We start from the raw sequence: 21,730 nt of genomic DNA, 5'->3' as shown, positions 1-21,730 counted from the left end.
AAGTGTATCATCTTTTGCTTGTACTAGAGCAAAAGAGAGAAAGAAGAATCCTAAAAGCCTCATCATTTCAATTGAATCTGAGATACGCTCTTCTTCAACCGGGCTCTTTGCAGGTTGACAAAATGAAAACCATTACTGGAAGATCGAGCTACTTTAAACAATGCTACACTAGGCTAAATATCGAACTTTTCTTTGTAGACAGATGCGACTATTCAGACTATTAACCGACTGCTGAGTTTTACTCACACTTTCATTCCATAGCGTTGCATCGACGTGAGCCAAAGTGGGTGGTTTAATCTCTCAGGGACAATTCCAAGGTTATTTTCACGGCAATGAGACGTGATTTAGGGTTTCTATTAGAAAAGTTGGAGACCAGGCTAAAAAGCTTATCAAACACTGTCTATAAAGTCTTCGATTCCAGTCTATAACGTTCCATCTATTTCTCCTCGACATCAAAAGCGCTAACGCCACGACGCGATATACGCGAGACCATAAGAAACCCAGTTCTATCTGTCCATTGAGCCAAGCTCCGATCTTTCGGCAGCAGATGCTCATCTCCACTGGCGATGAGAGCTTCGGCAAGCGTAGCTCTCCCAGTCAACTCGAACCCAAGGCGTTCATATAGCTTGACTGCAATCTGGTTGGTTGGCCTAACCATCAACCGCACTTGGATCTCATCAGGCGATGATCGATATGACCGCAGATAGTCGAGGGCGCTCTGGCACAGTTTGGCACCGAGACCAAGACCCCGATGATCAGACAGTGTGAACAAGCTTAGCATCTGCCATCGCTCTTCTTCTTCATCGGACTTTGGTGGAAGAAGGCCGGATTCTCTGGGCAATTCGAATTCAGCCCTAGAAATTGGTCCGCGCAGAGTCACTTGGCCGACCCATTCGGATTCTTGCTGAGAATCATCGTTTTTAAGTGTGGCGGCGCAAATGAAGAGTTCGAAATCGGGGTGGGTAATGCGATCTATCCAATCGGCATCTGTGAGGATTGACTCAGCCTCATAGGTTGATGCGAATGAGCCAGGTGAGGCTTTCAGTGCTTTGAGGCGTAGATCTCGGCATTTTTGGGCTGAAGCGCCGATACCGTCTGTCTTGGAGACACGGTGGAACGAATAAGTATACTTGGAGTCGGAAGACATGGAGATGATAGGAATCGAGTAAGTATACTTGGAACTGAAAGACAAGGATGTGATAGGAATTGAGTATGGAAATGGTCTTCTTTTAAAAGAGATCAGTGACTCATTGGCTTGCTATAGGTTGTTTCCATAGTGACCTAGATGGGGCACGCTACGGCCAACTTCGAATTGACTGGATGGTAAATTGGAAAATGGATCTTTCATTATTGACTTCAGACATAGTGAGTCAGGATAGTGAGTCAGGAATCGGGAGACATAGAAGTTGCCAAATCAAAATCATTTAACATCCCCACTGGATCAAGTAGTTCAAAGTCCACGGGGGCTGGGTTCGAAAATTCAGCATGGTGGGTTGATGAAGAGCCATTTCAGTGGTGAGATGTGGCACACTCGTTTCGGAGACTGGGTGGGCCGGATCTTCCAGAGGGCACATAGTGCGTTGGAGAGAGCCTGGAGCGCGACTCTCAGAGACTGGCAACATTTTCCGCAGCACCGTGAGAAAGCGACGGTGAAGAATAAAGTCAACCGCCTTGAAGACACCGCCGTACTTTTTGCATGCGTTCATATAGGTCTCTTGATGGGAGACTATCCGATAAGCCGAGGTTCTTGAGAATTTTCGTTGCGGCTTCGGCCGATGCCAAATCGCTTGAATCTCCAAGAGACAGAAGACTTGAAATAACCAGGATTAATGCAACAGAGAAAAGGTAAGCAGGGAAAGAGTAGCTCAATATTGTCAAGGAGCCACTGGTCCATTTATTCACCATTTATTCACACATAGTGTCAGAGAGTGTCTTGCCGCGTGTATAATGCCTCGCTTAGCGTGACCAAGATTGGTGAAATGGCATTCATAGAATGGTTGGTCTGGTTTTTGTCTTTAAAGCGAGGATGTGTAGGAGCATTGGTCGAATCGCCAGGATGACACACTGGGGAGGTCAGCCTAGTTCCAGAAAAGAACCCCCCCCCAAGGGTTCTTACAAAATTGAACTCAGGTGAATCTGGACCGTGTGTTTCGAGTTTGGCATATCTTCCCTGAGCCTTAAATGCCCGGGAAGAGATTAAACCCACTGTTTCAGTTGAGTCAAAAGTCTCTGCTAACGAGGTAGGAATGTCTCAGCTGAAATCTTCCGACAGTATATTTCCCCTGTCGCGCTACCGATGATTTTAGCAAGTTCTACTGTTGTTACTCGGTAAGCGCCATCTGAAAATTGGGCAGGGAATGTTTCAGACATCCGAATAGACGGTGGGTCGACATGAATATCCTCGACATGAATTTGCACTGGGAAACCTGATTTGGAGCCCCAATATCGGCCAAGCGTGCAGGTGGTCCACCATATACGAATGCGGCGCTCTCATGCCACGGGGGGTGGATTTTGGGGTTGAGGAATATTGTAGTTCAGGCCTGCTCTGCTCTTGACTGCTTGAGCGACCTTCCTTGCGTATCTGCATTGGGGCCGTAGCCTACAGCTCAGCACTTGGAGCATGGCTTTTCCCCAGAACATTTGATTTTCTGCGCATGACATCGATGACAGTTGTAAAAATGACGAGCAGAAGTTTGATGTTGGAGATACGCAACAGGTCTTTTCTTGGGTCTTGCTGTAATCCTGCAAGAAGTGCGCCGTTGACTCAGCCGATTAGGGATGCCTTGTAATTGCATAGGCATCTCCATCTCAAACCGGGTCAGAATCCAAAGAGGTCGGGTTCTAGGGAACAAGATGAGATGAGCGGGGGACGTGCAAATTGGCGAAGATCGCCGGTCCGCCCAATCGGGAACCCCGGAAGCACTTCTACATCACACATTCTAACTGATTCTTTGTAGCAGAGATCTGAGCAGGTGCAATATTTTAAATAGCCCGTGGTCATCTTCTTGTGAAATCACAGGCAAGCGATTGAGTTTCCAAATTCATAATTCTGATTTATATGTACATAGAAAGTAAGAATCGAAGACATCAAGAAAGAGCAAGGGTAGTACGTCGTAAAATTAGCAGGTTTAATTCAACAAGAACCGTGTTGGAGTCTCCTGCGATTCGAGCTCCAACGTGACTGATGTTTTGCGCCGTTTCTTAGGGGGATTGATATGGTTTTTCAATCCATTGTTGAAATTAAGCATACACATCGCCGAGTTGATGATTGTGACTATCATCAAAAAGAGAGCGACACAGCCGCAAATAATGTCAGGGAGACACGGACAGAGCTGAAATCAGTGCTATCTGTGGGGCTGTACATTCGAAAGAGTGTGAAGACAAAACATCCAATTATAATAAGCATAACTATCTGAATTGCTGGTTAGTTTACATTTGGAATATGCTTCGCGCTTAAGAGCCCTCACCATCATGAGTATGAGGAATTTGGGTTTCTCCCGTTTGCAAAATTGAGCTGACAGTATCAAGGTCGCAATTGTGATTGGAATCAAAGCGGCATTGAGGATAAAATCGGCATCTTCAGTTCTGAGGACGACAAGGAGGATTTGGAGTTGACTTCCGAATACGAAGAAGAAGTCGAACTTTAGGAGGGCGATAAACACCTGAGAAGAATGGAATCAGTGAGCAAAGGAAACTGGGAGGTATTAACAACGGCGCAACGAACCTGATATGTAAAATACCGGCGCTTCATTTGCAAATCCGCACTGATATTTTTGTATATCGACCAGGAGAATTCCGCGCGCAACTTCCATGTGAAAAAGGCCATGCACACAGTTCCGATACCTAGAATCACCGGCACAAGAATAAGCTCGACGCGATACAGGTCCTGAAGATGGTTGCTGAGGATCTTATCAGTTACCAAACTGGAGATGGTGACCTTGATCTCCTGCATCTGGATGAAGCCGTAGGTCAACAGGCCCAGATTGCAGATACAGAGTCCGACCAGCTGGATTATGTTCTTTCGGCGCAGTGCATCATATGAAAGCGCAAGCTCGTATAGAAGGGCGAAAATGTAAAGGCCCAGGAACGACTGAAGGCGCATTGGTCCGCCGGCTTTGTCGTTGTCCTCGAGGTGGTTCCACAGGCTCACAAGAATCCAGCTAATTTCGTCGTAAGCCGGGGTCCAATTCTGAGATGGCGCTAGTATTCAGGGTCGACCCCGTACCTTTCAATTGCAACTGTGAGGACTGTCTCGGTGACCACTGTTACTGCAAACAGTCGTGTCCATAATGTATTGGGGATGTATAGTAGAGGCCGGCTGTGGTTTGGCGCCTTGTGATGGTTTTCGGGTTCGCTCATGGCCGATTTTGATGACATTGGATACATGTGGATCTCGGATTCCTTCTTGTGCGTGGAAGGTTTCTCGTAACCATCGTCGGATTCGTCTTGAAAGGTGTCTGGTTGGAAGGAGTGGAAAGGGTTGGAGGATTGGACCGTTACAGGGTAGCCAAGCAGATGGTGTGTGCAGGCAAAGCCATTCACGTAGAACGTACGGAGTATAACGTATAACGTAGCAAGACAGACTATTTCCTTCTCTCAGGAGACCTCTTGTTTATTAAAGATAACACTCCGTATTCAAAAAGGAATCCGACTGCCTTCACAGTGGGGCGACCGCGTAAGGCTCTCTCAGATTGTTCAGCCAAGGCCGATCTAGTGGCGTCTAGCTGCAATTGACTATTGACTCCCACTGATCTAAAAAAAGAGGCTAGTGTTGATGTATCAGGGGAATACGGAGTCCTCCGAACACGTATCTACAATAAACTATACATTTGCGTCAATCTTAACTCTAAAGGCTTACATTGGAGGGAATATGTGGAGCCGTAGCTGAGGACGCCTGTTCAATCTATATGAAACACGAGCCAAGCTGTCGAACTCTACAGAGTGCATTTACTTCACACTGCAAAATCCAGCTTTAAATGCCGAGTAGTGTTCTGTTTGAATCGAAAGTATCACATGGCGCCTGATGACCGTATACAATATTTCGAACTAAGTTTTCTTATCTGAGATATGGTGGGAAGGTATGAGATGCTATGATGAGGATGCTAAAATAATGCGGTGATAGGGATATATCCAAAAAGAACCAAACGATGCACGCCATGCCATTGCCTCAATCGCAATCTGGAACACCAGCCGAAAGGTGAACAACCCAAACACCAGTACAAGTTAAACCCCACATGTGCGGGAAACGAGAAAGAACAGAAAGAAAAGCAAAAGAAAGGCGCACACAAACTCCATATCAATACATGATCCATGATTATGCTATGCATCGTAACGTGAATGCATTGGAAATTAGAATTCCATCTCATCATCCCAGCCCAGTTGCTCGTATATCGACTTGGACTGCGATTTTTCGGGAGTGACTGGCACAGTCGTGGCACTTTTGACCGGGGTGCCCATGACGACCGGTGGAGACTGAGCGCGAGAATGATCCATGACCATGGCATCAAGAGACAGAGAAAAAGGCACAGCCGTGGGTGTAGATATGCTGTGCAATGCGCTTTTCTTGGGTGGGGTCTCCATGATTGCCGAGGCGCGGGCGTGGTTGAGGGACTGGCTGAGTCGTCGAGATGATGCCGACAAGTTCTCTGTGAATGAGGAGACAGTGCTGGGGCGTGAATGGATGGGGGAGCCTGGGACCATTGATTGCGTGGATGACCGAGGGGTTGGGAGGTTGGGCACTCTGAAGAGCCCTTTGCCCGTAGAGGACGATGGCCGACGGGCAGCTATAGTATCACTCTGGAAAAGTTTAGAGGACGGTCTAGTTGGAGTTTCTTGAATGGCTCGGTCTCGTCCCTCGTGAGAGATGTCATGAGAATTGAAAGGGTCGGAGTCGGCGCCAGAGAATGAGATTGCTCGTCGACTCGAGGATGGGATCATAACAGGGGATTCGCCGAAAGGTGAGTTTTCAACACCAGCAAATGACCGGGATGGGGCGAGACTGCGAGACTGCGACGGTAACCCAACCACCACGTCCTTCTTTCGGTTGCCTCGAGGAGTCGCCATGACCTGTACACCTTCGCCGAACGGGTTTCGTACAGGGTTGCGCGATTTCCTTGAACTGCCCCCACCGTTTGTAACTCGTTTCGATGCATCGTCAGCCAGATCCTTAGAAACAAGTTCTCTGTTTGGTTTACGGAGCGCTTGAATAGCAGCATCCAGTTCTTTCTTCTGATCTGCCAGCATTTGGACTTTGCGTAATTTGGCCTCATGCTGTCGCGCTATGGCATTCAGATCCACCTCGCGGTTTTCTGTACGTTTCGCTTTCTGTATGCCACCACGAACACTGCCGCTGAGCACAGTGGGTAACAAAGGATCAAGGCTACGCTTTCCATTGTGTTGGGTTGGTGCCGTGTTGGATCGACTCAATCCCGGGTGCCGAGCCTGGGACATTGCGGCTTTATCGTCCGTGAGCACTCGCTGCAATGTCCGTCGGGGCTTCGGTGCAGGCTGTTGTCGCTTGATTTCCGCTCCGGGTTCCACACGGTGTGATCTCAGAGGTTGTGTCTTTTTGGCAGCTGGGGAGATACCGCTAGATACGCCAAATTTGCGAGTGATCAACTTGCACTTGTCCGGGAGGCGTGCGGCATAGAATGGAATGATGACTTCTGTGCAAAAGTCACGCACCGCATCGCTCTCGACTTTCTTGCCCGAAAGGTGGCTGCTACTGAATGAGGAAGCCTTTGCTGTAGTAGCAGCAGATGTTTCTTCCATCGAGACAGCGTGCCAAATGCACATTCGATCAAGATGGAGGTCGAGAACCACGTTCAGATCTGTGGGCTTTTTGGTCTTGGATTTCTTTGGCGCATCTACCTCTCCGTTCAGGTCTTTCTCTTTGTCGGCGCTGTTCTTCCCTGCCGCAGCAATAATCATCTCCAATACCATGACCTCCAAAATTAAGAGTATCTGCAGTTGTGTCTCGCGCAGCCGAAGCTCCGAAATCTGTTTCTTGGACTCTGTTTCGCGCGACATTTCTTGTGCTAAAGACTCATTCAGGATTCTATCCTTCCACCACCTGTGAATGAAACCTTCCTCCTCTGGATAAAGTCCATTCTTGCCCATCTTCTTTTTCTTACTCTTCCGTTTTTGGGGCTTAGTACCGTCATCAGAGATAGCGAGCGCTGCGTCACGGACTGTCGATGGCAATGTTTCTCTGTATTTGACATCCATTTTCTTTGCAGCGAGAATAGCCTCGCGATAAAATTCAATCAAATCTGCCGGGCCCTGAGACTGCTCCGCGCCGCGGGCCTGGAAAGCAGACCGGCAGCGTGTAAGTGGGCCTTTCGCAAAGTACGCCACAGAAGTCTAGAAATTGTCAGCCAGAAAGTCCCCGGGTATTGAGTAGTGATAATCACCTTCGAAACGTAGAGAGCTTGCAAATAATGATCTCGCATCCCATCGAGTAGCTCTTCGGGAGACTGTTGAACATCCCCTACATTTGATTCAACGCCATCGACATTCATAGGCTCAACGACATGCCCCAAGCTCTGAGAGTCAGTGAGCGAGAATGAACCCGCCTCGGCGGCATCAAAGCTTCTTGATGGGGCAAGTGAAAGGCTTCGATGCTCTATTACACCGACAAAGGATGCGTCGGTATTGGCAAGCTCCGTCTCAGAGGGACCAAAAACAACCGCAATATCTAGCCCAGCAGACTTTTCGGCCACCTTGACATCCGAGACAGGTTCATCGATCTGAGCAGTCTGCCACCAGTCAGATCCATTAGACAAAGTACAGGTATCATTGACAGCCATGGCATCCGCCTCCACCACGTCGGTCCCATGCCACCCTTTGACCGCAACAATGAGGTTGCCCTCGTGCACCCATCGCGCGAGCTTCGAGAGTGAGTATAAACCCCTCTTCACTCTTTCGACAATGTAAAGGCTACCGTTAGCCACCAGGCGCACGGCAAGGACGGTAGGTTCGGCTTTTGCGCGCAGGTCAATTTCTAGCGTAGGGATGTCCGCGGTGAACAGGCCACCCGGTTGCTCGTCGGATCGAGAGGCAGGTGTGTTGTCAAGCCATGAGATGGGCAGTCTAGAGCGGGGAATGGCTGTAATTGGTTGGAGGTTTAAGGGTTCATCAGATAAAGATGCTGCGTGGGCCTATATAAGTTACGGAGAGTGAGCAACGGCAACCAAAGGGCTTCTGTATTAGGCTGCATTGATTACAACTCACTCTAATAACAATAGAGGTCGTAGAGAGCTGTCCAGCAGCATGATTCAATTCCTCTGCGTCGCTTCTCTTGCGCTTCTTTGTGGGTGGAGGGGTCGGCTCGTTGAGTTTGTTCAGCGCGGATGAACTGAGCGGATCCAGGATAGTAGGGACTATACGCGAGGCCATGGTCGCGTCTAGAAGATCGTGGGCATCCTGTATTCCAAAGGCAATAGTCGAGTCTTAAGCTAAACTAACAAAGCAATTGGGGTTGGTGTACTTCGTCAATGTCGACAGATCGCGCTCAAATCTTGGTGGGTCTGGCGTCACGCGTCGGGACGTGCACTCCGCCTGGTCCAATGTCAGACACATTAATTGATTCTTGTGAAATGGCCAAGAGCACAAGTATAACGGACTTCATCTTTTGTTTTTTTTTTTTTAGAAAAGAAACTCCGTGAAGGTTTCTATCGGGATGAATTACAAGATTACAACTGGCTGACGCACGCTCGGATGGTACAAGGCCCATGTATGAAAAAAAATATGAAGGATATTATTGAATCTATCGCTAATGTTTAGATTAGCAAGCCCAGGGCCAAGACGAAGAAGGCTCTAAGGGACTCTCCCAGAGAGTGCCGCAAAACCTTCCGCGTCTGAACCAAGTTAGAACGATCCATGCAAGCAGGACCGCTGACTCGGGAGGCACCATGGATAGTGAAGTAGAGGTATGGTGTTGAAAGAAAAACGCCAGAAACTTCCTTTCCCAGCCGATGAAAAGTGGTATCATGTTGAATTTTGTCTTCGCCGAAAAGGCCCGTCATTTGCGCGACCATGCAGATAATGAAACAAGAGAAGTTGATCCCCAAGCGGGAACCGACTTCGGATTTTATAAGGGGGTTTAATAGTCTATGCTCATCGTGCTTTGAGTTGTTGAAAACAAAGCAAACTCATCACAGTCGTCAAAAGTTGTCCGAAATCACCGGATTAAGCAGAGCCCGCCTAGAACTTGAGGGCACGAGGGTTCTCCCAAGAGAACTCCTGGTTGGTGAAGTGGCCGTTCTTGGCGGTCTGGAAGTAGATAGGCTTGGCCAGGTCGAGGTCCTTCACGATGACACCGGGACGGAGATCGAAGTTCTTGCGAATGATGTCGACCAGCTCATCGGAAGTCTTGGAGGAGGTGCCGTAGGTCTCAACGAAAATGGAGAGGGGCTCAGCAACACCAATAGCGTAGGAGAGCTGGACGAGGGCACGACGGGCCAGCTTGGCGTGGACCAAAGACTTGGCGATCCAGCGCGCAACGTAGGCAGCCGAGCGATCGACCTTGGAGTAATCCTTTCCGGAGAAAGCACCACCACCGTGGGCACCCCAACCACCGTAGGTGTCAACGATGATCTTACGGCCAGTGAGACCGGCATCACCCTGAGGACCACCGATGACGAAGCGACCGGAGGGCTGCATGTGGTAGACGGTGCGGTCATCGAGGAGCTCGGCGGGGATGACCTTGCGGACGATCTTCTCCTTGAGGGTAGCACGGACCTCTTCAGTGGAGACATCATCGGAGTGCTGAGCGGAGATGACGACGGTGTCGACACGCAGAGGCTTGACAGCACCGTTGTCGTGGGCATACTCAATAGTGACCTGGGTCTTGGTATCGGGGAGCAACCAGGGGATGGAGCCATCCTTACGGGCGGCCTTCATGGCAGCGTTAAGCTTGTGAGAGAAGAGAATAGTCAAGGGCAGGAGCTCAGGGGTCTCGTCGGTGGCATAACCGAACATGATACCCTGGTCACCGGCACCGAGCTTCTCGAGAGCCTCCTCGTAGTGGAGACCCTGAGCGATATCGGGGGACTGCTGCTCAATGGCAACCAAGACGTTGCAAGTCTTGTAGTCGAAGCCCTTCTCGGAGGCATCGTAACCGATGTCCTTGATAGCACCACGGATGATCTTCTGGTAGTCCAGGTGGGCCTTGGTGGTGATCTCACCGAAGACCATAATCATACCTAGGAAGACATGTCAGATTGAGATCTGGCCTCAAGGAACCATGATCAACATACCGGTCTTGGTGGCAGTCTCGCAAGCGACCTTGGAGAGAGGATCCTCAGCAAGGCAGGCATCGAGGATAGCATCGGAGACCTGATCACTGTTGGTGATCAATTAGTATATTATACTAAGAATTAGGGAATTGAGTGCAGAACCCCTCTATAAGAACACTCCGAGAGCAGGAAATAAAGGGAATCAGGGGAATAACTTACGCAATCTTATCGGGGTGACCCTCACCAACTGACTCGGAGGTGAAAAGGAAAGTGCCGGAAGGCGAAGAACCGTTTGCGAGAGAGCCCATTGTGACGGTGTGTGAAGAAAAGAAGAGATATGAAGAAGGGAAAAGAGGAATGGAGAGGGAAAAGGGAGGAAGAGGCCGGGGAGGGGAAATTTTGGTGGGGTTTTGCTTTTTTTTCCGAGTACTGTGGCGGTACAACGGAAACGCAGTATGATTGCGGGACCAACCAGGTACCGATCTTGTACCCTCATTGTACGCCGTACTTCTGGTCCCTGTCAGCCGGGATCGCGCCATCTGGGGGCGGTCAATCCCGGCAGATCCCCGGCAGTACAATTTTCTTGTCACCGCGATAAGATAGACCTTAGTTTTTTTTTCTCTTATTTACATAAATCAGCAATCATGTCTAAATTCGGTGTTCTAGTGATGGGCCCCGCTGGTGCGGGCAAAACCACATTCAGCAATGCAATGATCCAGCACCTTCAGACCACCCGCCGCAGCTGTTTCTATGTGAATCTCGACCCCGCCGCCGAGTCATTTGCCTACGATCCAGATCTTGATATCCGCGACCTGATCACTTTAGAAGATGTGATGGAAGAGATGGGACTGGGACCTAACGGAGGTCTGATCTACTGCTTTGAGTTCTTGCTCCAGAACCTGGAATTCTTATCAGAGGCACTGGAACCATTGAGCGAAGAGTACTTGATCATTTTCGACATGCCCGGCCAGATCGAGCTCTACACCCATATTCCTCTTTTACCTACCCTCACAACTTTCCTTTCTCGACAGGGCCCGTTGAACATCAACATGTGCGCCGCCTACCTACTCGAAAGCACCTTCGTCATCGACAAAGCCAAATTTTTCGCCGGCACTCTCAGTGCCATGTCTGCCATGCTGATGATGGAGATGCCACATGTCAACATTCTCAGCAAGATGGATCAGGTCCGCGATATGGTGACACGCCGGGAATTGAAGCGCTTTACCAATGTGGACGTACAGTTGCTTCAAGATAAGGAGGAGGACGATCTCACCGCAAGTGCCAACCCCATGGCCACAGAATCCTTGATGAGCGGTGGATCGTTCAAGCAGCTTAATCGTGCAGTTGGACAGCTGATCGATGATTTCAGTATGGTCTCGTTCCTGCAACTGGATGTCTCAGATGAGGACAGTGTCGGGGCGATTTTGAGCCACATCGATGACGCCATCCAATACCATGAGGCCCAGGAACCGAGAGAACCCAAGGATGCAGTGGAGGTGAATTATGAGGATTGATGGATATCACATGTGATCACTGCAGTGCTGCAACTTGCACTCAGATTCCCAGCACACTCATCACCCTCCCTGAATGAACTACTTCAACCAATGTCGAGCCCTGCACCAGCCTCGAGTTTTCGGCAACCGGAGGACCATGAGATAAACCGCGACTTTTCATCTCATGCTGTCTCTTTGTGGCCGATAGAGTGGCAAGATTTACAATATTGGACAGACTTTCGAACGTCCTTTGCACGGCCGAGTTCACAACATCCGGTGCTTTCTCGATAGCGCAAGTCAAAGAATGCTCGCGACACAACCATCGCTGAAGCACTCGGGGTTGATATCTCTCTACATTACACATGGACATTCGGTCATATCAAAAGATATTAGCAACCATAACGAGAACCCCCAACCAATTTATGAATATTGTATCTTCAATTCCCAAGAACAGATTAACAAATGTTAGACCAATACAGTAGCACAAACCAAACAAAAACACCCATTGCGCATTTTCGTTATATATCCTCAAACAGGCATATCAGCCACTAAGAAAGACCGCAACAAGCTGAGGACCGTCAAACCCAGGTAAACACGCACCCATAGTTCATCATTCCAATCCCGATCCACGAAACCAAGCAACTAGGGCTACTTGGTAATTCCCGCATAAGCAGCAGCAGCTGTCTTACTCTTTTCTTCAAAATTGCCCACAAACCCAGAGGCTATACCCCAAAGCCGTCCGGCATCCCTGCTCGCGTTCTCAACGCCGGCATTGTAGACATACCAGCCGACACCGAGAATCACACCCCAGAATAATATTTTGGCAACGAGGAAGACCCAGAACAGGAACACGCCTGCGGCGTACTTCAGGATCCTGATAGAAACAAAGAAAATGACGATGAGAACGAGAACTGATAGTACGTCTGGCATGGAACCAGAGTATGTCGCGAGGAACGCCGAGGCAGGCTCGATCAGATAGGGTTGAAGCACCATGGTGCGGAGATGTGAGAGATTTTCCGTGAGGTGATCTTGTGTAGTTGATTGGAGGTAGGCGAATGTTGGGTTCTGGAGAACTGTTTGGAGATTTTCTGTTGTGGAATGATTGATTAGTTTGAGGAAATTTGTAGTGGTTGGTAAGGTCAGTGGAGATTCATACCAGGTAGGAAGTCCATGGTTATTGTGTCTTTGAGATCTTTGAATCTCTTTGATTATTGACAGTGGCTATGTCAAGAAAAAGAAAGGTAGGGGTAGGGAGTGAGATCCCTCGCTTGTGAGGTTTGCAGATTTCTTTGACTCGCCGGCGCTTTGTTTGGGCAGCTTTGGCACTTTGTGGCCCTTGAAACTGGATTTCTGTTTGAAGGGCGAAAAAGTGCAAGGTAAGGGAAAGCGAGATTGCGCTGGATTTCCACTGGTTATTGGTGTTGTCCTTTGCTTGTTTCTTCGCTGAAACTTGTTGTGTTATTTGTAGTTGAGCAATGCGACTAGGCCAAGGATGAATTCCGTGAGATGTAAGGGAGGTCAGCAGGGGCGGACACTAGAATCAGTCACTTCCGAAGGTATATATCCCGATGCGATCAATGACAGGCAGGTTAATAAGTGAAGGCGACATTCAAGCTGGGACTCCCAGGGTTGCGTAGGACCCGGATGATAACAACCGTGCAAACTAGACAAACGCATGTGAAGGCACTACTCTCACGGATAGGTGTAGATGTGTAGCAGTATTTTTCCTCAAATTCGCATCACTTTCAACTGATTTTGATATAATTCATTGAATCTGAAATTGTCCACAGATTGTACTGTACAGTGGATTAAATATTTACCCAAACAGAGACGGTTTTATATACAAGCGTGACAAACAACAGTCAACCACCAGTCTCACAAGTGTAGAAAATGGAACTCCCCGAGCCCAAACCAGGGGGAAAAGGTCAGCGCGATGCCACGCGCATAATCTTTGCAAAAGAAACAAGCACAAAGAAATGGGACTCCGACTTAACTCCAAGACATTGTACTCTACCATCGCCGGGGATGGGAGCGCGAATGCAAATGCAGATGTGGTATAGTAAGAAAGCAAGAAAGGCAAAACATAGGTTCTGACAAGTTTACAAGGCATTGGTGAGCGATTTGAGGGCGTCACGCTCAGTTTGGATGTCGGTTTGAAGTTGGCGGGTTTGGCGGAGAGCGTCGTCTCTGTGGGATGAATTAGTAAAGAAAATGGATGAAAAGGAATGTGACCCATATCAAGATCTGCATACCTGTCAGTTTGAAGCTGCGCCACGTCAATTTGCGTGCGGTTCATCCGCCCGACTACTTGCTCCATCTCCATGTCCGCATCGCGGAGGAGTTTCTCGAGATCCTTGACTCGTCGCTCGAGCATTTCGGACTGGACAACTTCAGTCAAGGGCACGCCCTCGCCACTAGTAGTTTGATCCAAACGCGGCAAGCGGGCATCGAACGGTGCGGTTGGTGGTCGCGGTGAGAGGCTGACTAGGTTCCGGCCGCCAGTCTTCATGCGCATCAGTTGGGCATTCTGGCTTTCCTTCAGCGAGCGAATCGCGTCCTCATGCTTGCTCATCTCTTCTTCAGAGTAGTTTTGCGCCGCCAAAAGAACATCCTCCAGCTCCCTCATGTGGTTCTGCAAGATGTTGATTCGTTCAACTGAGATCTGTTGGTCTTTGTCGCCCTTATCAATGGCCGCTGCAAGACGAGCATGCAGAGAGGTGTTGACCTGAAGCTGATAATGCACCTTATGGCCCAAAGTCTCAGCCCGAGCAAGCGAGGAAGCAAGCTCTTCCGAGTCCGTAATATTTGCCTCTACATTCGCTCGATCCGCCTGCAATTGTTGGAATGCGGACTGCAAGGACGATGATGTGGTCACCACCTCAGCAAAGCCTTCCTCATCAGCCATCAGCTCTGCACCGGCAGCAGTATCTTCACGGAAAAGCACGCGCAGAGAGCTAGTTTCCTGTTCTGCTCGGTCCAAATCCATCTTAAGACCAGCGAGGTTCTTCTCGCACTGCCACTTTGCGTCCAGGGCATCCTCAGCGCGCATGCGCAGATGGTTTACCTCATCACGCAGGCTACAGACATCCCTCTCATAGCCTAGTTTTCTCGGTTGACCCGATTGCTGGGCTTGAGCAAGCTCCGTCTCCAGCATTCGAATACGCTTCTTATACTCGCGAGCCTGGTATGTCTGGCGATCAAGAAGGTTCCGCAATGTCTGGTGGAGAGCATCGCGTTGTACCTCGATATCATGGACTTTATCGACCAATGATTCACGAGTCTCTGGTGATTTACCACCACTGTTATTGTTGACCGAATTGGATCGAGAAAGGGATCCCGAACGTGCTAAACCGCTAGGCTTGCGCGCCATGGAACTCGATCGTGATAACCCAAAGCCCGAATTTCTAGTAGGGGAGGCACCTTCCTCAGCAATCGAAGCGAACCGGCCACCTTGGAGCTGAGCCAAGGAGGCATTTTCAATCTTTAATGCTTCAATTTCCTCCACGAGCCTGTTGCCATCCCGAAGTTGATCTCGGTCATTACGCAATTGTTCCAACTCTACTCGCATGGCAGTAAGAAGGTCCTCGAAATTATCTTTTGATTGTCGCTCTTCGAGCAACTTTCGCTTGGTATTTTCCAGGGCTGTCTCAAGTTCCTTGGTTTTGGACGACATATCTGACAGATCCGTTCGTTCGCGCCGAAGCTAGATAAATGTTAGTCGCATGCACATGCTACTCCTAGTTCACCAAACATACCTGTTGAACTTGCGATTCCAAGATCTGGACATGCGATTCTGATGCCAAGCGCTGAGATCGTTCCTCTTGTAACTTCTGCGATAATTCGACCTTCAGTTGTGCCCGTTCTTGCTCTGCAGCTCGGCGAATCTTCTCAATGTCTTCGTTCTTCCCAGATTCCGAAGCATAGCGAACAGAGCTAGTACCTGAATCGGAGAAATAGTCACTGGTTCGGCGATTACTCTCCGGAACTTCTGATTGTAGTCGTTCGACTAAATCCTCCAAGTCCATTTCTCGACGGATAGATCCCGCCAATTCGCAGCTTATCTCGCGCAATTCACTTTCTATCTCCGCCATCTTAGACAAAAATATATTTTCCTTTATACTCGAAGCTCCCAGTGAGGTTCGCGCTGGGAGGCTATATCCATTCCGGGTATCGTAGGGGGAGGGAGGCTTGAAAGGGACGTTCGCTAATGGTGGCATAGGGGAAGGCATTGCTGAGTGACCAGAATCGGAGATCTCGGTGCTGGAGGATTCACCTCCAGGGGATGTTGCTGTATTATTATTCCCAGCTGTCCCCTTCCAGCCAAAGAAAGAGCTGATCTTGTTTCCAGGCGTCTTCGATAGCCTTGGATCTCCGGCCATGGACATTGACATTGATCGCGAATCCACGTCAATATGTAGTGGCGGTGGTCGGTGCATAGGCGGGTGTATTGCCATACTCGTTGCCCGTCGTGAAGATCGTTTCGTTGGAGGAGGGGATTTGAGGACTGGGATGAACGGCTCGCTATCTAGACGATTGTGCAAAGGAGTTCCAATCATGAACTGGTGTTCGTATTCTTCGTCAAAGTAGCCAGGACCCTCGTCTTCGTCGTCGTTGTCCTCGAGCACGGATCTCAAGTACGAGGCGGAGCCGTGCCGGGAGGCGGCGGTATCGATTTGTAGGGGTTGGGTAGGGTGCCGTCCTCGTGAATATCTGCGGAATTGGGACAGGGGCACGCGATTAGCCTTCCAGACTTTCGAGGAGCGGAACAGCATGTATGGGCCATATCATGCTTGTTTGATATGATGTCGGGGAGGGGGAAAGTGACGGTCCGCAAAAAGGTCCGAGAAAGGAAAAGCTGGGGTCAGGCTTGGTCGCATACCTATTAGAGTTCTTTTGCACCGTTATAAATGAGTCTCCATCCACCGACGAAGGGGATGGTGGTCTAGCCACGGGTGATGTGGGAATAGAAGTGGGTTTATTGCCCTCGAACGAAAGGGGAGAGGAGGGGTGCACAGGGACCGAAGTCACTAGATCATCATTTTGCGGGATAGGACCCCTTTGCAGTGGAGGAGTAGTCGGAGGAGGGAAAAGACCAGAGAAGCTCTCTGAATGGGCGGGCGAGCCGCCGAGCCCAGGAGGAGACGCCATGAAACACCCTGGTCCAAATCAAAAAATAGCCATGGATCGACAGTCACTCATGCCGATTAGCACGGAATATAGAATGGCACCCGCCAATAAGACGACCGAAAAGGGAAGGATTATTCACAGATGAATATCAGAAGGGAAGAGGAAAAGGAGAAAGTCCTGTCCACGACAGGCCGGAGCGATTGGCGCAAACCGCCCGTGGGTTCTCCATTCATTAGCGCTGGCTTCGGGACAAGTAAGCATGAGTGGAGCGCAGGGGGGGTCTGGCGTGGGTCGGGAGTTGCATTGATTCGATTGGCAAGTCCAATTGATAGTGCTCTGGCCGGTAGGATCGACATCGCTTTGAACCTCGAGATGGCGGTTGGGTAATTTTCCCGTTTCGGTCCACTGCGCAATCATCCGCGATCGATCTGAGTCCCTAGGTAGTCCGTACGGTGCATACAAAGCAAGTATAACATCGAGTAATGTACTAGAAATATGAAAATAGAACTCCAATAGTGTCAAGTGGCACAAAGAAGCCCCCCTTGAGTCGTGGATCTGCTGAGGTTGGCCCGTGCCTGGAGATTCAGGGGTAGCAAGCTAGTATCTTTTTGTAGCTGGACTTATTTCCCAGCGCCACTAGGTACTTCGGAGTACTTCCCAATTTGCCTGATATTTGACTTTAAAGATCCAATACGCCATACGGAGTGTCGGGGTACGCACATGTACCTACCTAGGTATATGTAGGTACGTTTGTAGAGCACGGGGGATCCTTACATATACTCCGTACATAGGTGTACTCCGTATGTACGGAGTAGATATGGAGTAGATATGGACGATATATGTTCCTCGAAATACATATTCCTTTCAACTACTACTTCATACTCCGTACAAAAGAATGAATTTATGAACATCGAAATAGAATGAAATTGCAAACTTAATAACCTCGAGATTAAGGGGTCCTTCCCAAAGCATGCTTCCAAAAGATGTGGAGATGCCCCCTTTTGCTTTCTCTGGCTTTCGGGGATTAGCTGGTTTAAGTTCCTCAAATTTGTGACCGAAGAACGTGCTCGTTCCAACCTTGCACGTTAGCTAGCCTATGTTCAATCAGACTGATACGTCGATCGGGCGTCTCGCCAAACACTTGGGCCAGTGTGGTGTTAGCGTCGAACGGGCCAAGCGCTGATACTAAAAGAGCTGTTCCTGCATCATGTCACATCACACGGGACGTCAGCCAATATGATTGTACAACATAGTACGGAGTAGAGATCTCACCCTCACGTTGTGGACATTTCATCTCAGAGCACTGAAGACCCCGCAAAAGGATAGTTATCTCAACTGATTTAAGCCACTATGTGCTCCTTGCGTTCAAAATAGACTTAATCTCCCCTGTACTTCATGTCTCGGAAAATAGAACCGTTTGAAGTCATGAAATGTCCCTAACTACTCCGTACGGAGTACGCTACCCTCGAATTGAATTATTAATTTTGTGCACAAGTTCTGTTCCCCCTTATTCATGTTCGGTACTCCGTACACCGTCGGGTTTAGGATTGTTTCACTCCCTAGTCTAGTCTCCAAAAAGACTGGAAATTACTATCCTAGCACCTGTTCACGAAAAAAGACAGAAAAATACCCATGTGGCTTGGCCTATTGTTCCATCAAAATTATTATTGATTCCAGCGTGAAGATAGGGCTGCTCCAGGGTCCACCCTAGCTGTCGCTGATTGAATCGCCAATCCTCAATTTTGAACACCGAATGACTCGAAATATTGTTTTTGATCTAACAATATATACCAATCTCTCTAGTATCAAGAAATGAGCGCAATACAGTCGTCCTGGAGAATTCCATACATGCTGTAGTCGATTCATACGCGGCACTAAGTGACCATCCCAGTCCATGTGCACGTCAAAGAAAAAGTGGCTTCTGCACCCCCGTTTGATCCACTCCTTTTACTCAAATCTAGACCGTGTCTCACAGTCGAATCTGTTTCACTTCATGGAATTGATAACTCATGCGGGTATGGCGATCCATGATTTTCTGTTCTTTGTGTAAACCCCAGCCCTGGTCGTTCTATGATTAGAAGCAAAGATGTCTGGACTCATTGAACAGTGATGGAGTACGGAGTACTCCGTACATTCTGTGATGTCTCGATGTCGTATTCAGACATTTTCAGGGGCAGGTTCTTTATTCGGCTACCCCCAGTGATGGGGCAGAATGAAAGAGACATCCCTAGCCCTGGAAGATGGTTTCGATCTTCCACATCCCCCATACTTCTGGGCTAGGCTCTATACCTCGTTGGTATGGCGGTGTACAAAGAAGCAGGGCCTAGCCCCTCCTGCGTCTGAATCCCCCTACTTCTCCATGCTTGATTCGAACCGTTCGTTTGTATAGGACGGATTTACTCCCTTCCAACTCGTCCAAATGAGTGGCCCGTCTGTAGATTGCCTTACTTGGAACGCACCCTAGACAAAGATGATGTGGTTGTTCCAATTGCCTCGAACTCTTCCAAGATGGCACCCAGGGGGAAACCATAGGGACGGATCTGAGTCTGAGCTATCGTGATGGTGAGAGATCAACCCCAAGGATCGAAGTCAAAACTCCTAAGGTTCCGCGCGGCCGAATCGATGGTTGATGGGTCTTCTTGATAACTAACAGTCTGGCTCAGACAGTTGTGAAAGCTTGCCATATTTTACCAGCACCAAAACATTAGCGATTGCAAAACAACTGATCCACGTCTGCAAGAAGGTTTAATGCGTTACACAGCTACCTTGAGATCTATTCAATAAGTCAACCGAAGAAGTATTTTGGACACATCTACGCAACCTACGGAGTAGAATAGTGCTTCGTACTAGGAATAGGATGGAAAGACCAAGAAGCTTTGAGCAGACTGTCTTATATCTATGTAACTTTTGTTTGTGCGAGGAGACTTAGTCGTTCAACTCAGTTCATGCGAATCATGGATGTCATATATCTTCTATCTCACGAAATTTCAGGAAGTCTGCAGGAACATTGCTAGTAAGACAAGAAAAGATTCTCCCTCGTAATACTTTAAAACAACTTGTCCATCATATATATGGTTCATAGTTGGGATCACCACGTTAAATTCCGATGCCATCCCTCATCATAACCTTGCACTGTTCCAAAAACATTCCTCACAGTATAATGCCCATTGGTACTTTCAATATGTGTGACTCCAGCGATACATCCAAGGAGGGTATGGAAAAACCCAGTGACGACACCGTATACGGCCCCGGCGGCAGCGGCGACGTTGTAAGAGCAAATATCGTAGCCTGCAATTTACCATTAGTCAAAACATACGTAAAATGCGGGAGAAGCAGCAGCAGCAGAAAAATCGCCCCTGCAAAACCTCTTGCCCTGAAACAACGTCAACTGACCCCCATTGTGTGCCATGCGAGCAAATACGTATCCTCCCAAGGCATCAAGACCCATGACACACAACTGTGTCTGTGGTTTGCTGCCATATAGCCCCCCGGCCGCTGATCCCAGAAGCAAAATTAGTAACGAAGAGTTGAAAGCGAAGAAAGTGAGAACACACATTGGTATATTCCAATACATTCGCCTGCGAGTGGGATGGCGGCGACAACAGCTGCAATCAGCAGCGCACTTGGTGCTACACGAAGTTAGACAGAAATCTCCAGACAAGTTATTACCAGTCACACAGATCGCACACAACAAAGGACTGGCCAATCTATCATCTTTTTAAGGATGGGCTTGCACTCACTTTCCCCAAGGACCAGATTGCTAACCTCTGCCGTAATCAAGACACAGACCCCAAAGCTACTCGTTATCAAAACCAGTAGTATCCACGCGGCTGTTGGCAAGCCTGCAAATCCCACAAATTCGACAAATGCCAATACCCCCGATTTAGTGACACCAGCGAGTGCGGCAATTTGCATTGCTCTCGCTGTTAGAGGACTTCCATTGACATGGGCAGCGGTTGCCACTGCAGCTGGACCGGCAGCGGCATTTACTGCGACATCAAGTGCAGCAAGGGCAAAGAATGTCCATACTAGAGTGGTAGATATAGTAAGTACGGAGTACCCGAATTATAGCACGATAGGGCCTAGCAGCAAGGATTCTGACACCCCTTTAAACATGCTTTGAACCCCTAGGTAGGGGAAATTCAGACTTACTGTTGATAGCAGGACGTTTCATATTATCTGTATCCATGGTGGAATTCTTATTATTAGCAACCAATTCAGTTCATATACTGTAATGGACGTGATATTATTTCACCGAAGCAAGCCGCACACCTTGCACTTTCTCACGAGGATGATCACGTCTTAAAAGGAAAATACTATCTCGGCTCAGCTAAGAAGTGATAGCTCGCGAAGACCCCATTTTCTCAGTGCCAGAGGACTCCTGAGGTCACAGGGATGACGCTGCAAGAGGCTGAAAACCCCTAAAAGGTCTAGGAATCGGGTGTAAACAGCTAAAACAATCAACAACTAAACGAGGAACTGCAGTAAGCTCACCATAAAGTTTCTTATTGACCAACCACGGGGCTCCTTTGGCGAGACTAAGACTCTTGCGTTGGCTCGAGCACACCTCACCAGGCTTAATTCGGCCTTAGCGGTTCCTGCAACAAGCATCGCCCAGGCGCCACACAAGGCATCTGGAGGCGATCCAATCCCAGTCCAAGCAAAAATGCCTCCGCAGACTCAGCCACTGCTCTTTTGGCGTATCGGACTTTGAATCATGATGGGTTTGAATGATGATTGCAGGATTTCATAGCGCGATGCTGGTGCTAAGCCACTTTCTTGCCCTGGCGCCTTGGGCTTGCTTTCCTTCGCTCTTTCGTCATGCGCAACGAGAGATACTGCACACAGGACTGTAAGATCTGGGGGTGGATA

At 48.8% G+C, this 21,730-nt stretch overlaps 9 protein-coding genes across 9 annotated transcripts; 1 reads left to right on the top strand and 8 right to left on the bottom strand.

The window, feature by feature from the left end:
* Positions 1-436: 436 nt before the first annotated feature.
* N7457_000714 (GNAT family N-acetyltransferase) lies at positions 437-1,147 on the bottom strand (the record flags this gene model as incomplete). Its single annotated transcript, XM_057171782.1, has 1 exon — positions 437-1,147. One exon carries the CDS (start codon positions 1,145-1,147, stop codon positions 437-439), a length of 711 nt encoding a protein of 236 aa, XP_057035685.1.
* Positions 1,148-1,424: 277 nt separating this feature from the next.
* Positions 1,425-1,894, bottom strand: N7457_000713 (Transcription factor; the record flags this gene model as incomplete). Its single annotated transcript, XM_057171781.1, is given in 3 exon segments — positions 1,425-1,688; positions 1,728-1,810; positions 1,822-1,894. 3 exon segments carry the CDS (start codon positions 1,892-1,894, stop codon positions 1,425-1,427), a joined length of 420 nt encoding a protein of 139 aa, XP_057035684.1.
* A 1,386-nt stretch (positions 1,895-3,280) lies between these two features.
* On the bottom strand, positions 3,281-4,377 carry N7457_000712 (uncharacterized protein; the record flags this gene model as incomplete). Its single annotated transcript, XM_057171780.1, has 4 exons — positions 3,281-3,412; positions 3,468-3,662; positions 3,725-4,160; positions 4,226-4,377. 4 exons carry the CDS (start codon positions 4,375-4,377, stop codon positions 3,281-3,283), a joined length of 915 nt encoding a protein of 304 aa, XP_057035683.1.
* Positions 4,378-5,349: 972 nt separating this feature from the next.
* N7457_000711 (uncharacterized protein) lies at positions 5,350-8,397 on the bottom strand (the record flags this gene model as incomplete). The annotated part of the gene is made up of 3 exons (XM_057171779.1): positions 5,350-7,362; positions 7,413-8,159; positions 8,233-8,397. 3 exons carry the CDS (start codon positions 8,395-8,397, stop codon positions 5,350-5,352), a joined length of 2,925 nt encoding a protein of 974 aa, XP_057035682.1.
* An 807-nt stretch (positions 8,398-9,204) lies between these two features.
* N7457_000710 (S-adenosylmethionine synthetase) lies at positions 9,205-10,546 on the bottom strand (the record flags this gene model as incomplete). The annotated part of the gene is made up of 3 exons (XM_057171778.1): positions 9,205-10,205; positions 10,260-10,345; positions 10,458-10,546. The coding sequence occupies 3 exons, from the start codon at positions 10,544-10,546 to the stop codon at positions 9,205-9,207; spliced, it is 1,176 nt and encodes a 391-aa protein (XP_057035681.1).
* A 336-nt stretch (positions 10,547-10,882) lies between these two features.
* N7457_000709 (putative signal sequence-binding GTPase GPN3) lies at positions 10,883-11,752 on the top strand (the record flags this gene model as incomplete). The annotated part of the gene is made up of 1 exon (XM_057171777.1): positions 10,883-11,752. The coding sequence occupies one exon, from the start codon at positions 10,883-10,885 to the stop codon at positions 11,750-11,752; it is 870 nt and encodes a 289-aa protein (XP_057035680.1).
* Positions 11,753-12,379: 627 nt separating this feature from the next.
* N7457_000708 (Apq12 family protein) lies at positions 12,380-12,903 on the bottom strand (the record flags this gene model as incomplete). The annotated part of the gene is made up of 2 exons (XM_057171776.1): positions 12,380-12,819; positions 12,888-12,903. The coding sequence occupies 2 exons, from the start codon at positions 12,901-12,903 to the stop codon at positions 12,380-12,382; spliced, it is 456 nt and encodes a 151-aa protein (XP_057035679.1).
* A 927-nt stretch (positions 12,904-13,830) lies between these two features.
* N7457_000707 (uncharacterized protein) lies at positions 13,831-16,879 on the bottom strand (the record flags this gene model as incomplete). The annotated part of the gene is made up of 4 exons (XM_057171775.1): positions 13,831-13,918; positions 13,984-15,434; positions 15,487-16,441; positions 16,611-16,879. The coding sequence occupies 4 exons, from the start codon at positions 16,877-16,879 to the stop codon at positions 13,831-13,833; spliced, it is 2,763 nt and encodes a 920-aa protein (XP_057035678.1).
* Positions 16,880-19,946: 3,067 nt separating this feature from the next.
* On the bottom strand, positions 19,947-21,047 carry N7457_000706 (uncharacterized protein; the record flags this gene model as incomplete). Its single annotated transcript, XM_057171774.1, has 5 exons — positions 19,947-20,146; positions 20,252-20,353; positions 20,413-20,487; positions 20,599-20,886; positions 21,011-21,047. The coding sequence occupies 5 exons, from the start codon at positions 21,045-21,047 to the stop codon at positions 19,947-19,949; spliced, it is 702 nt and encodes a 233-aa protein (XP_057035677.1).
* Between the last annotated feature and the right edge of the window lie 683 nt (positions 21,048-21,730).

This window comes from Penicillium paradoxum, assembly GCF_028828445.1.
Source record: "Penicillium paradoxum strain IBT 22861 chromosome Unknown utg000002l_segment0_segment0, whole genome shotgun sequence".
In the NCBI taxonomy this organism is placed as follows: Eukaryota; Fungi; Ascomycota; class Eurotiomycetes; order Eurotiales; family Aspergillaceae; genus Penicillium; species Penicillium paradoxum.
Note: the sequence above shows the minus strand (reverse complement) of the source record. Positions and strands in the feature narration are given on the sequence as shown.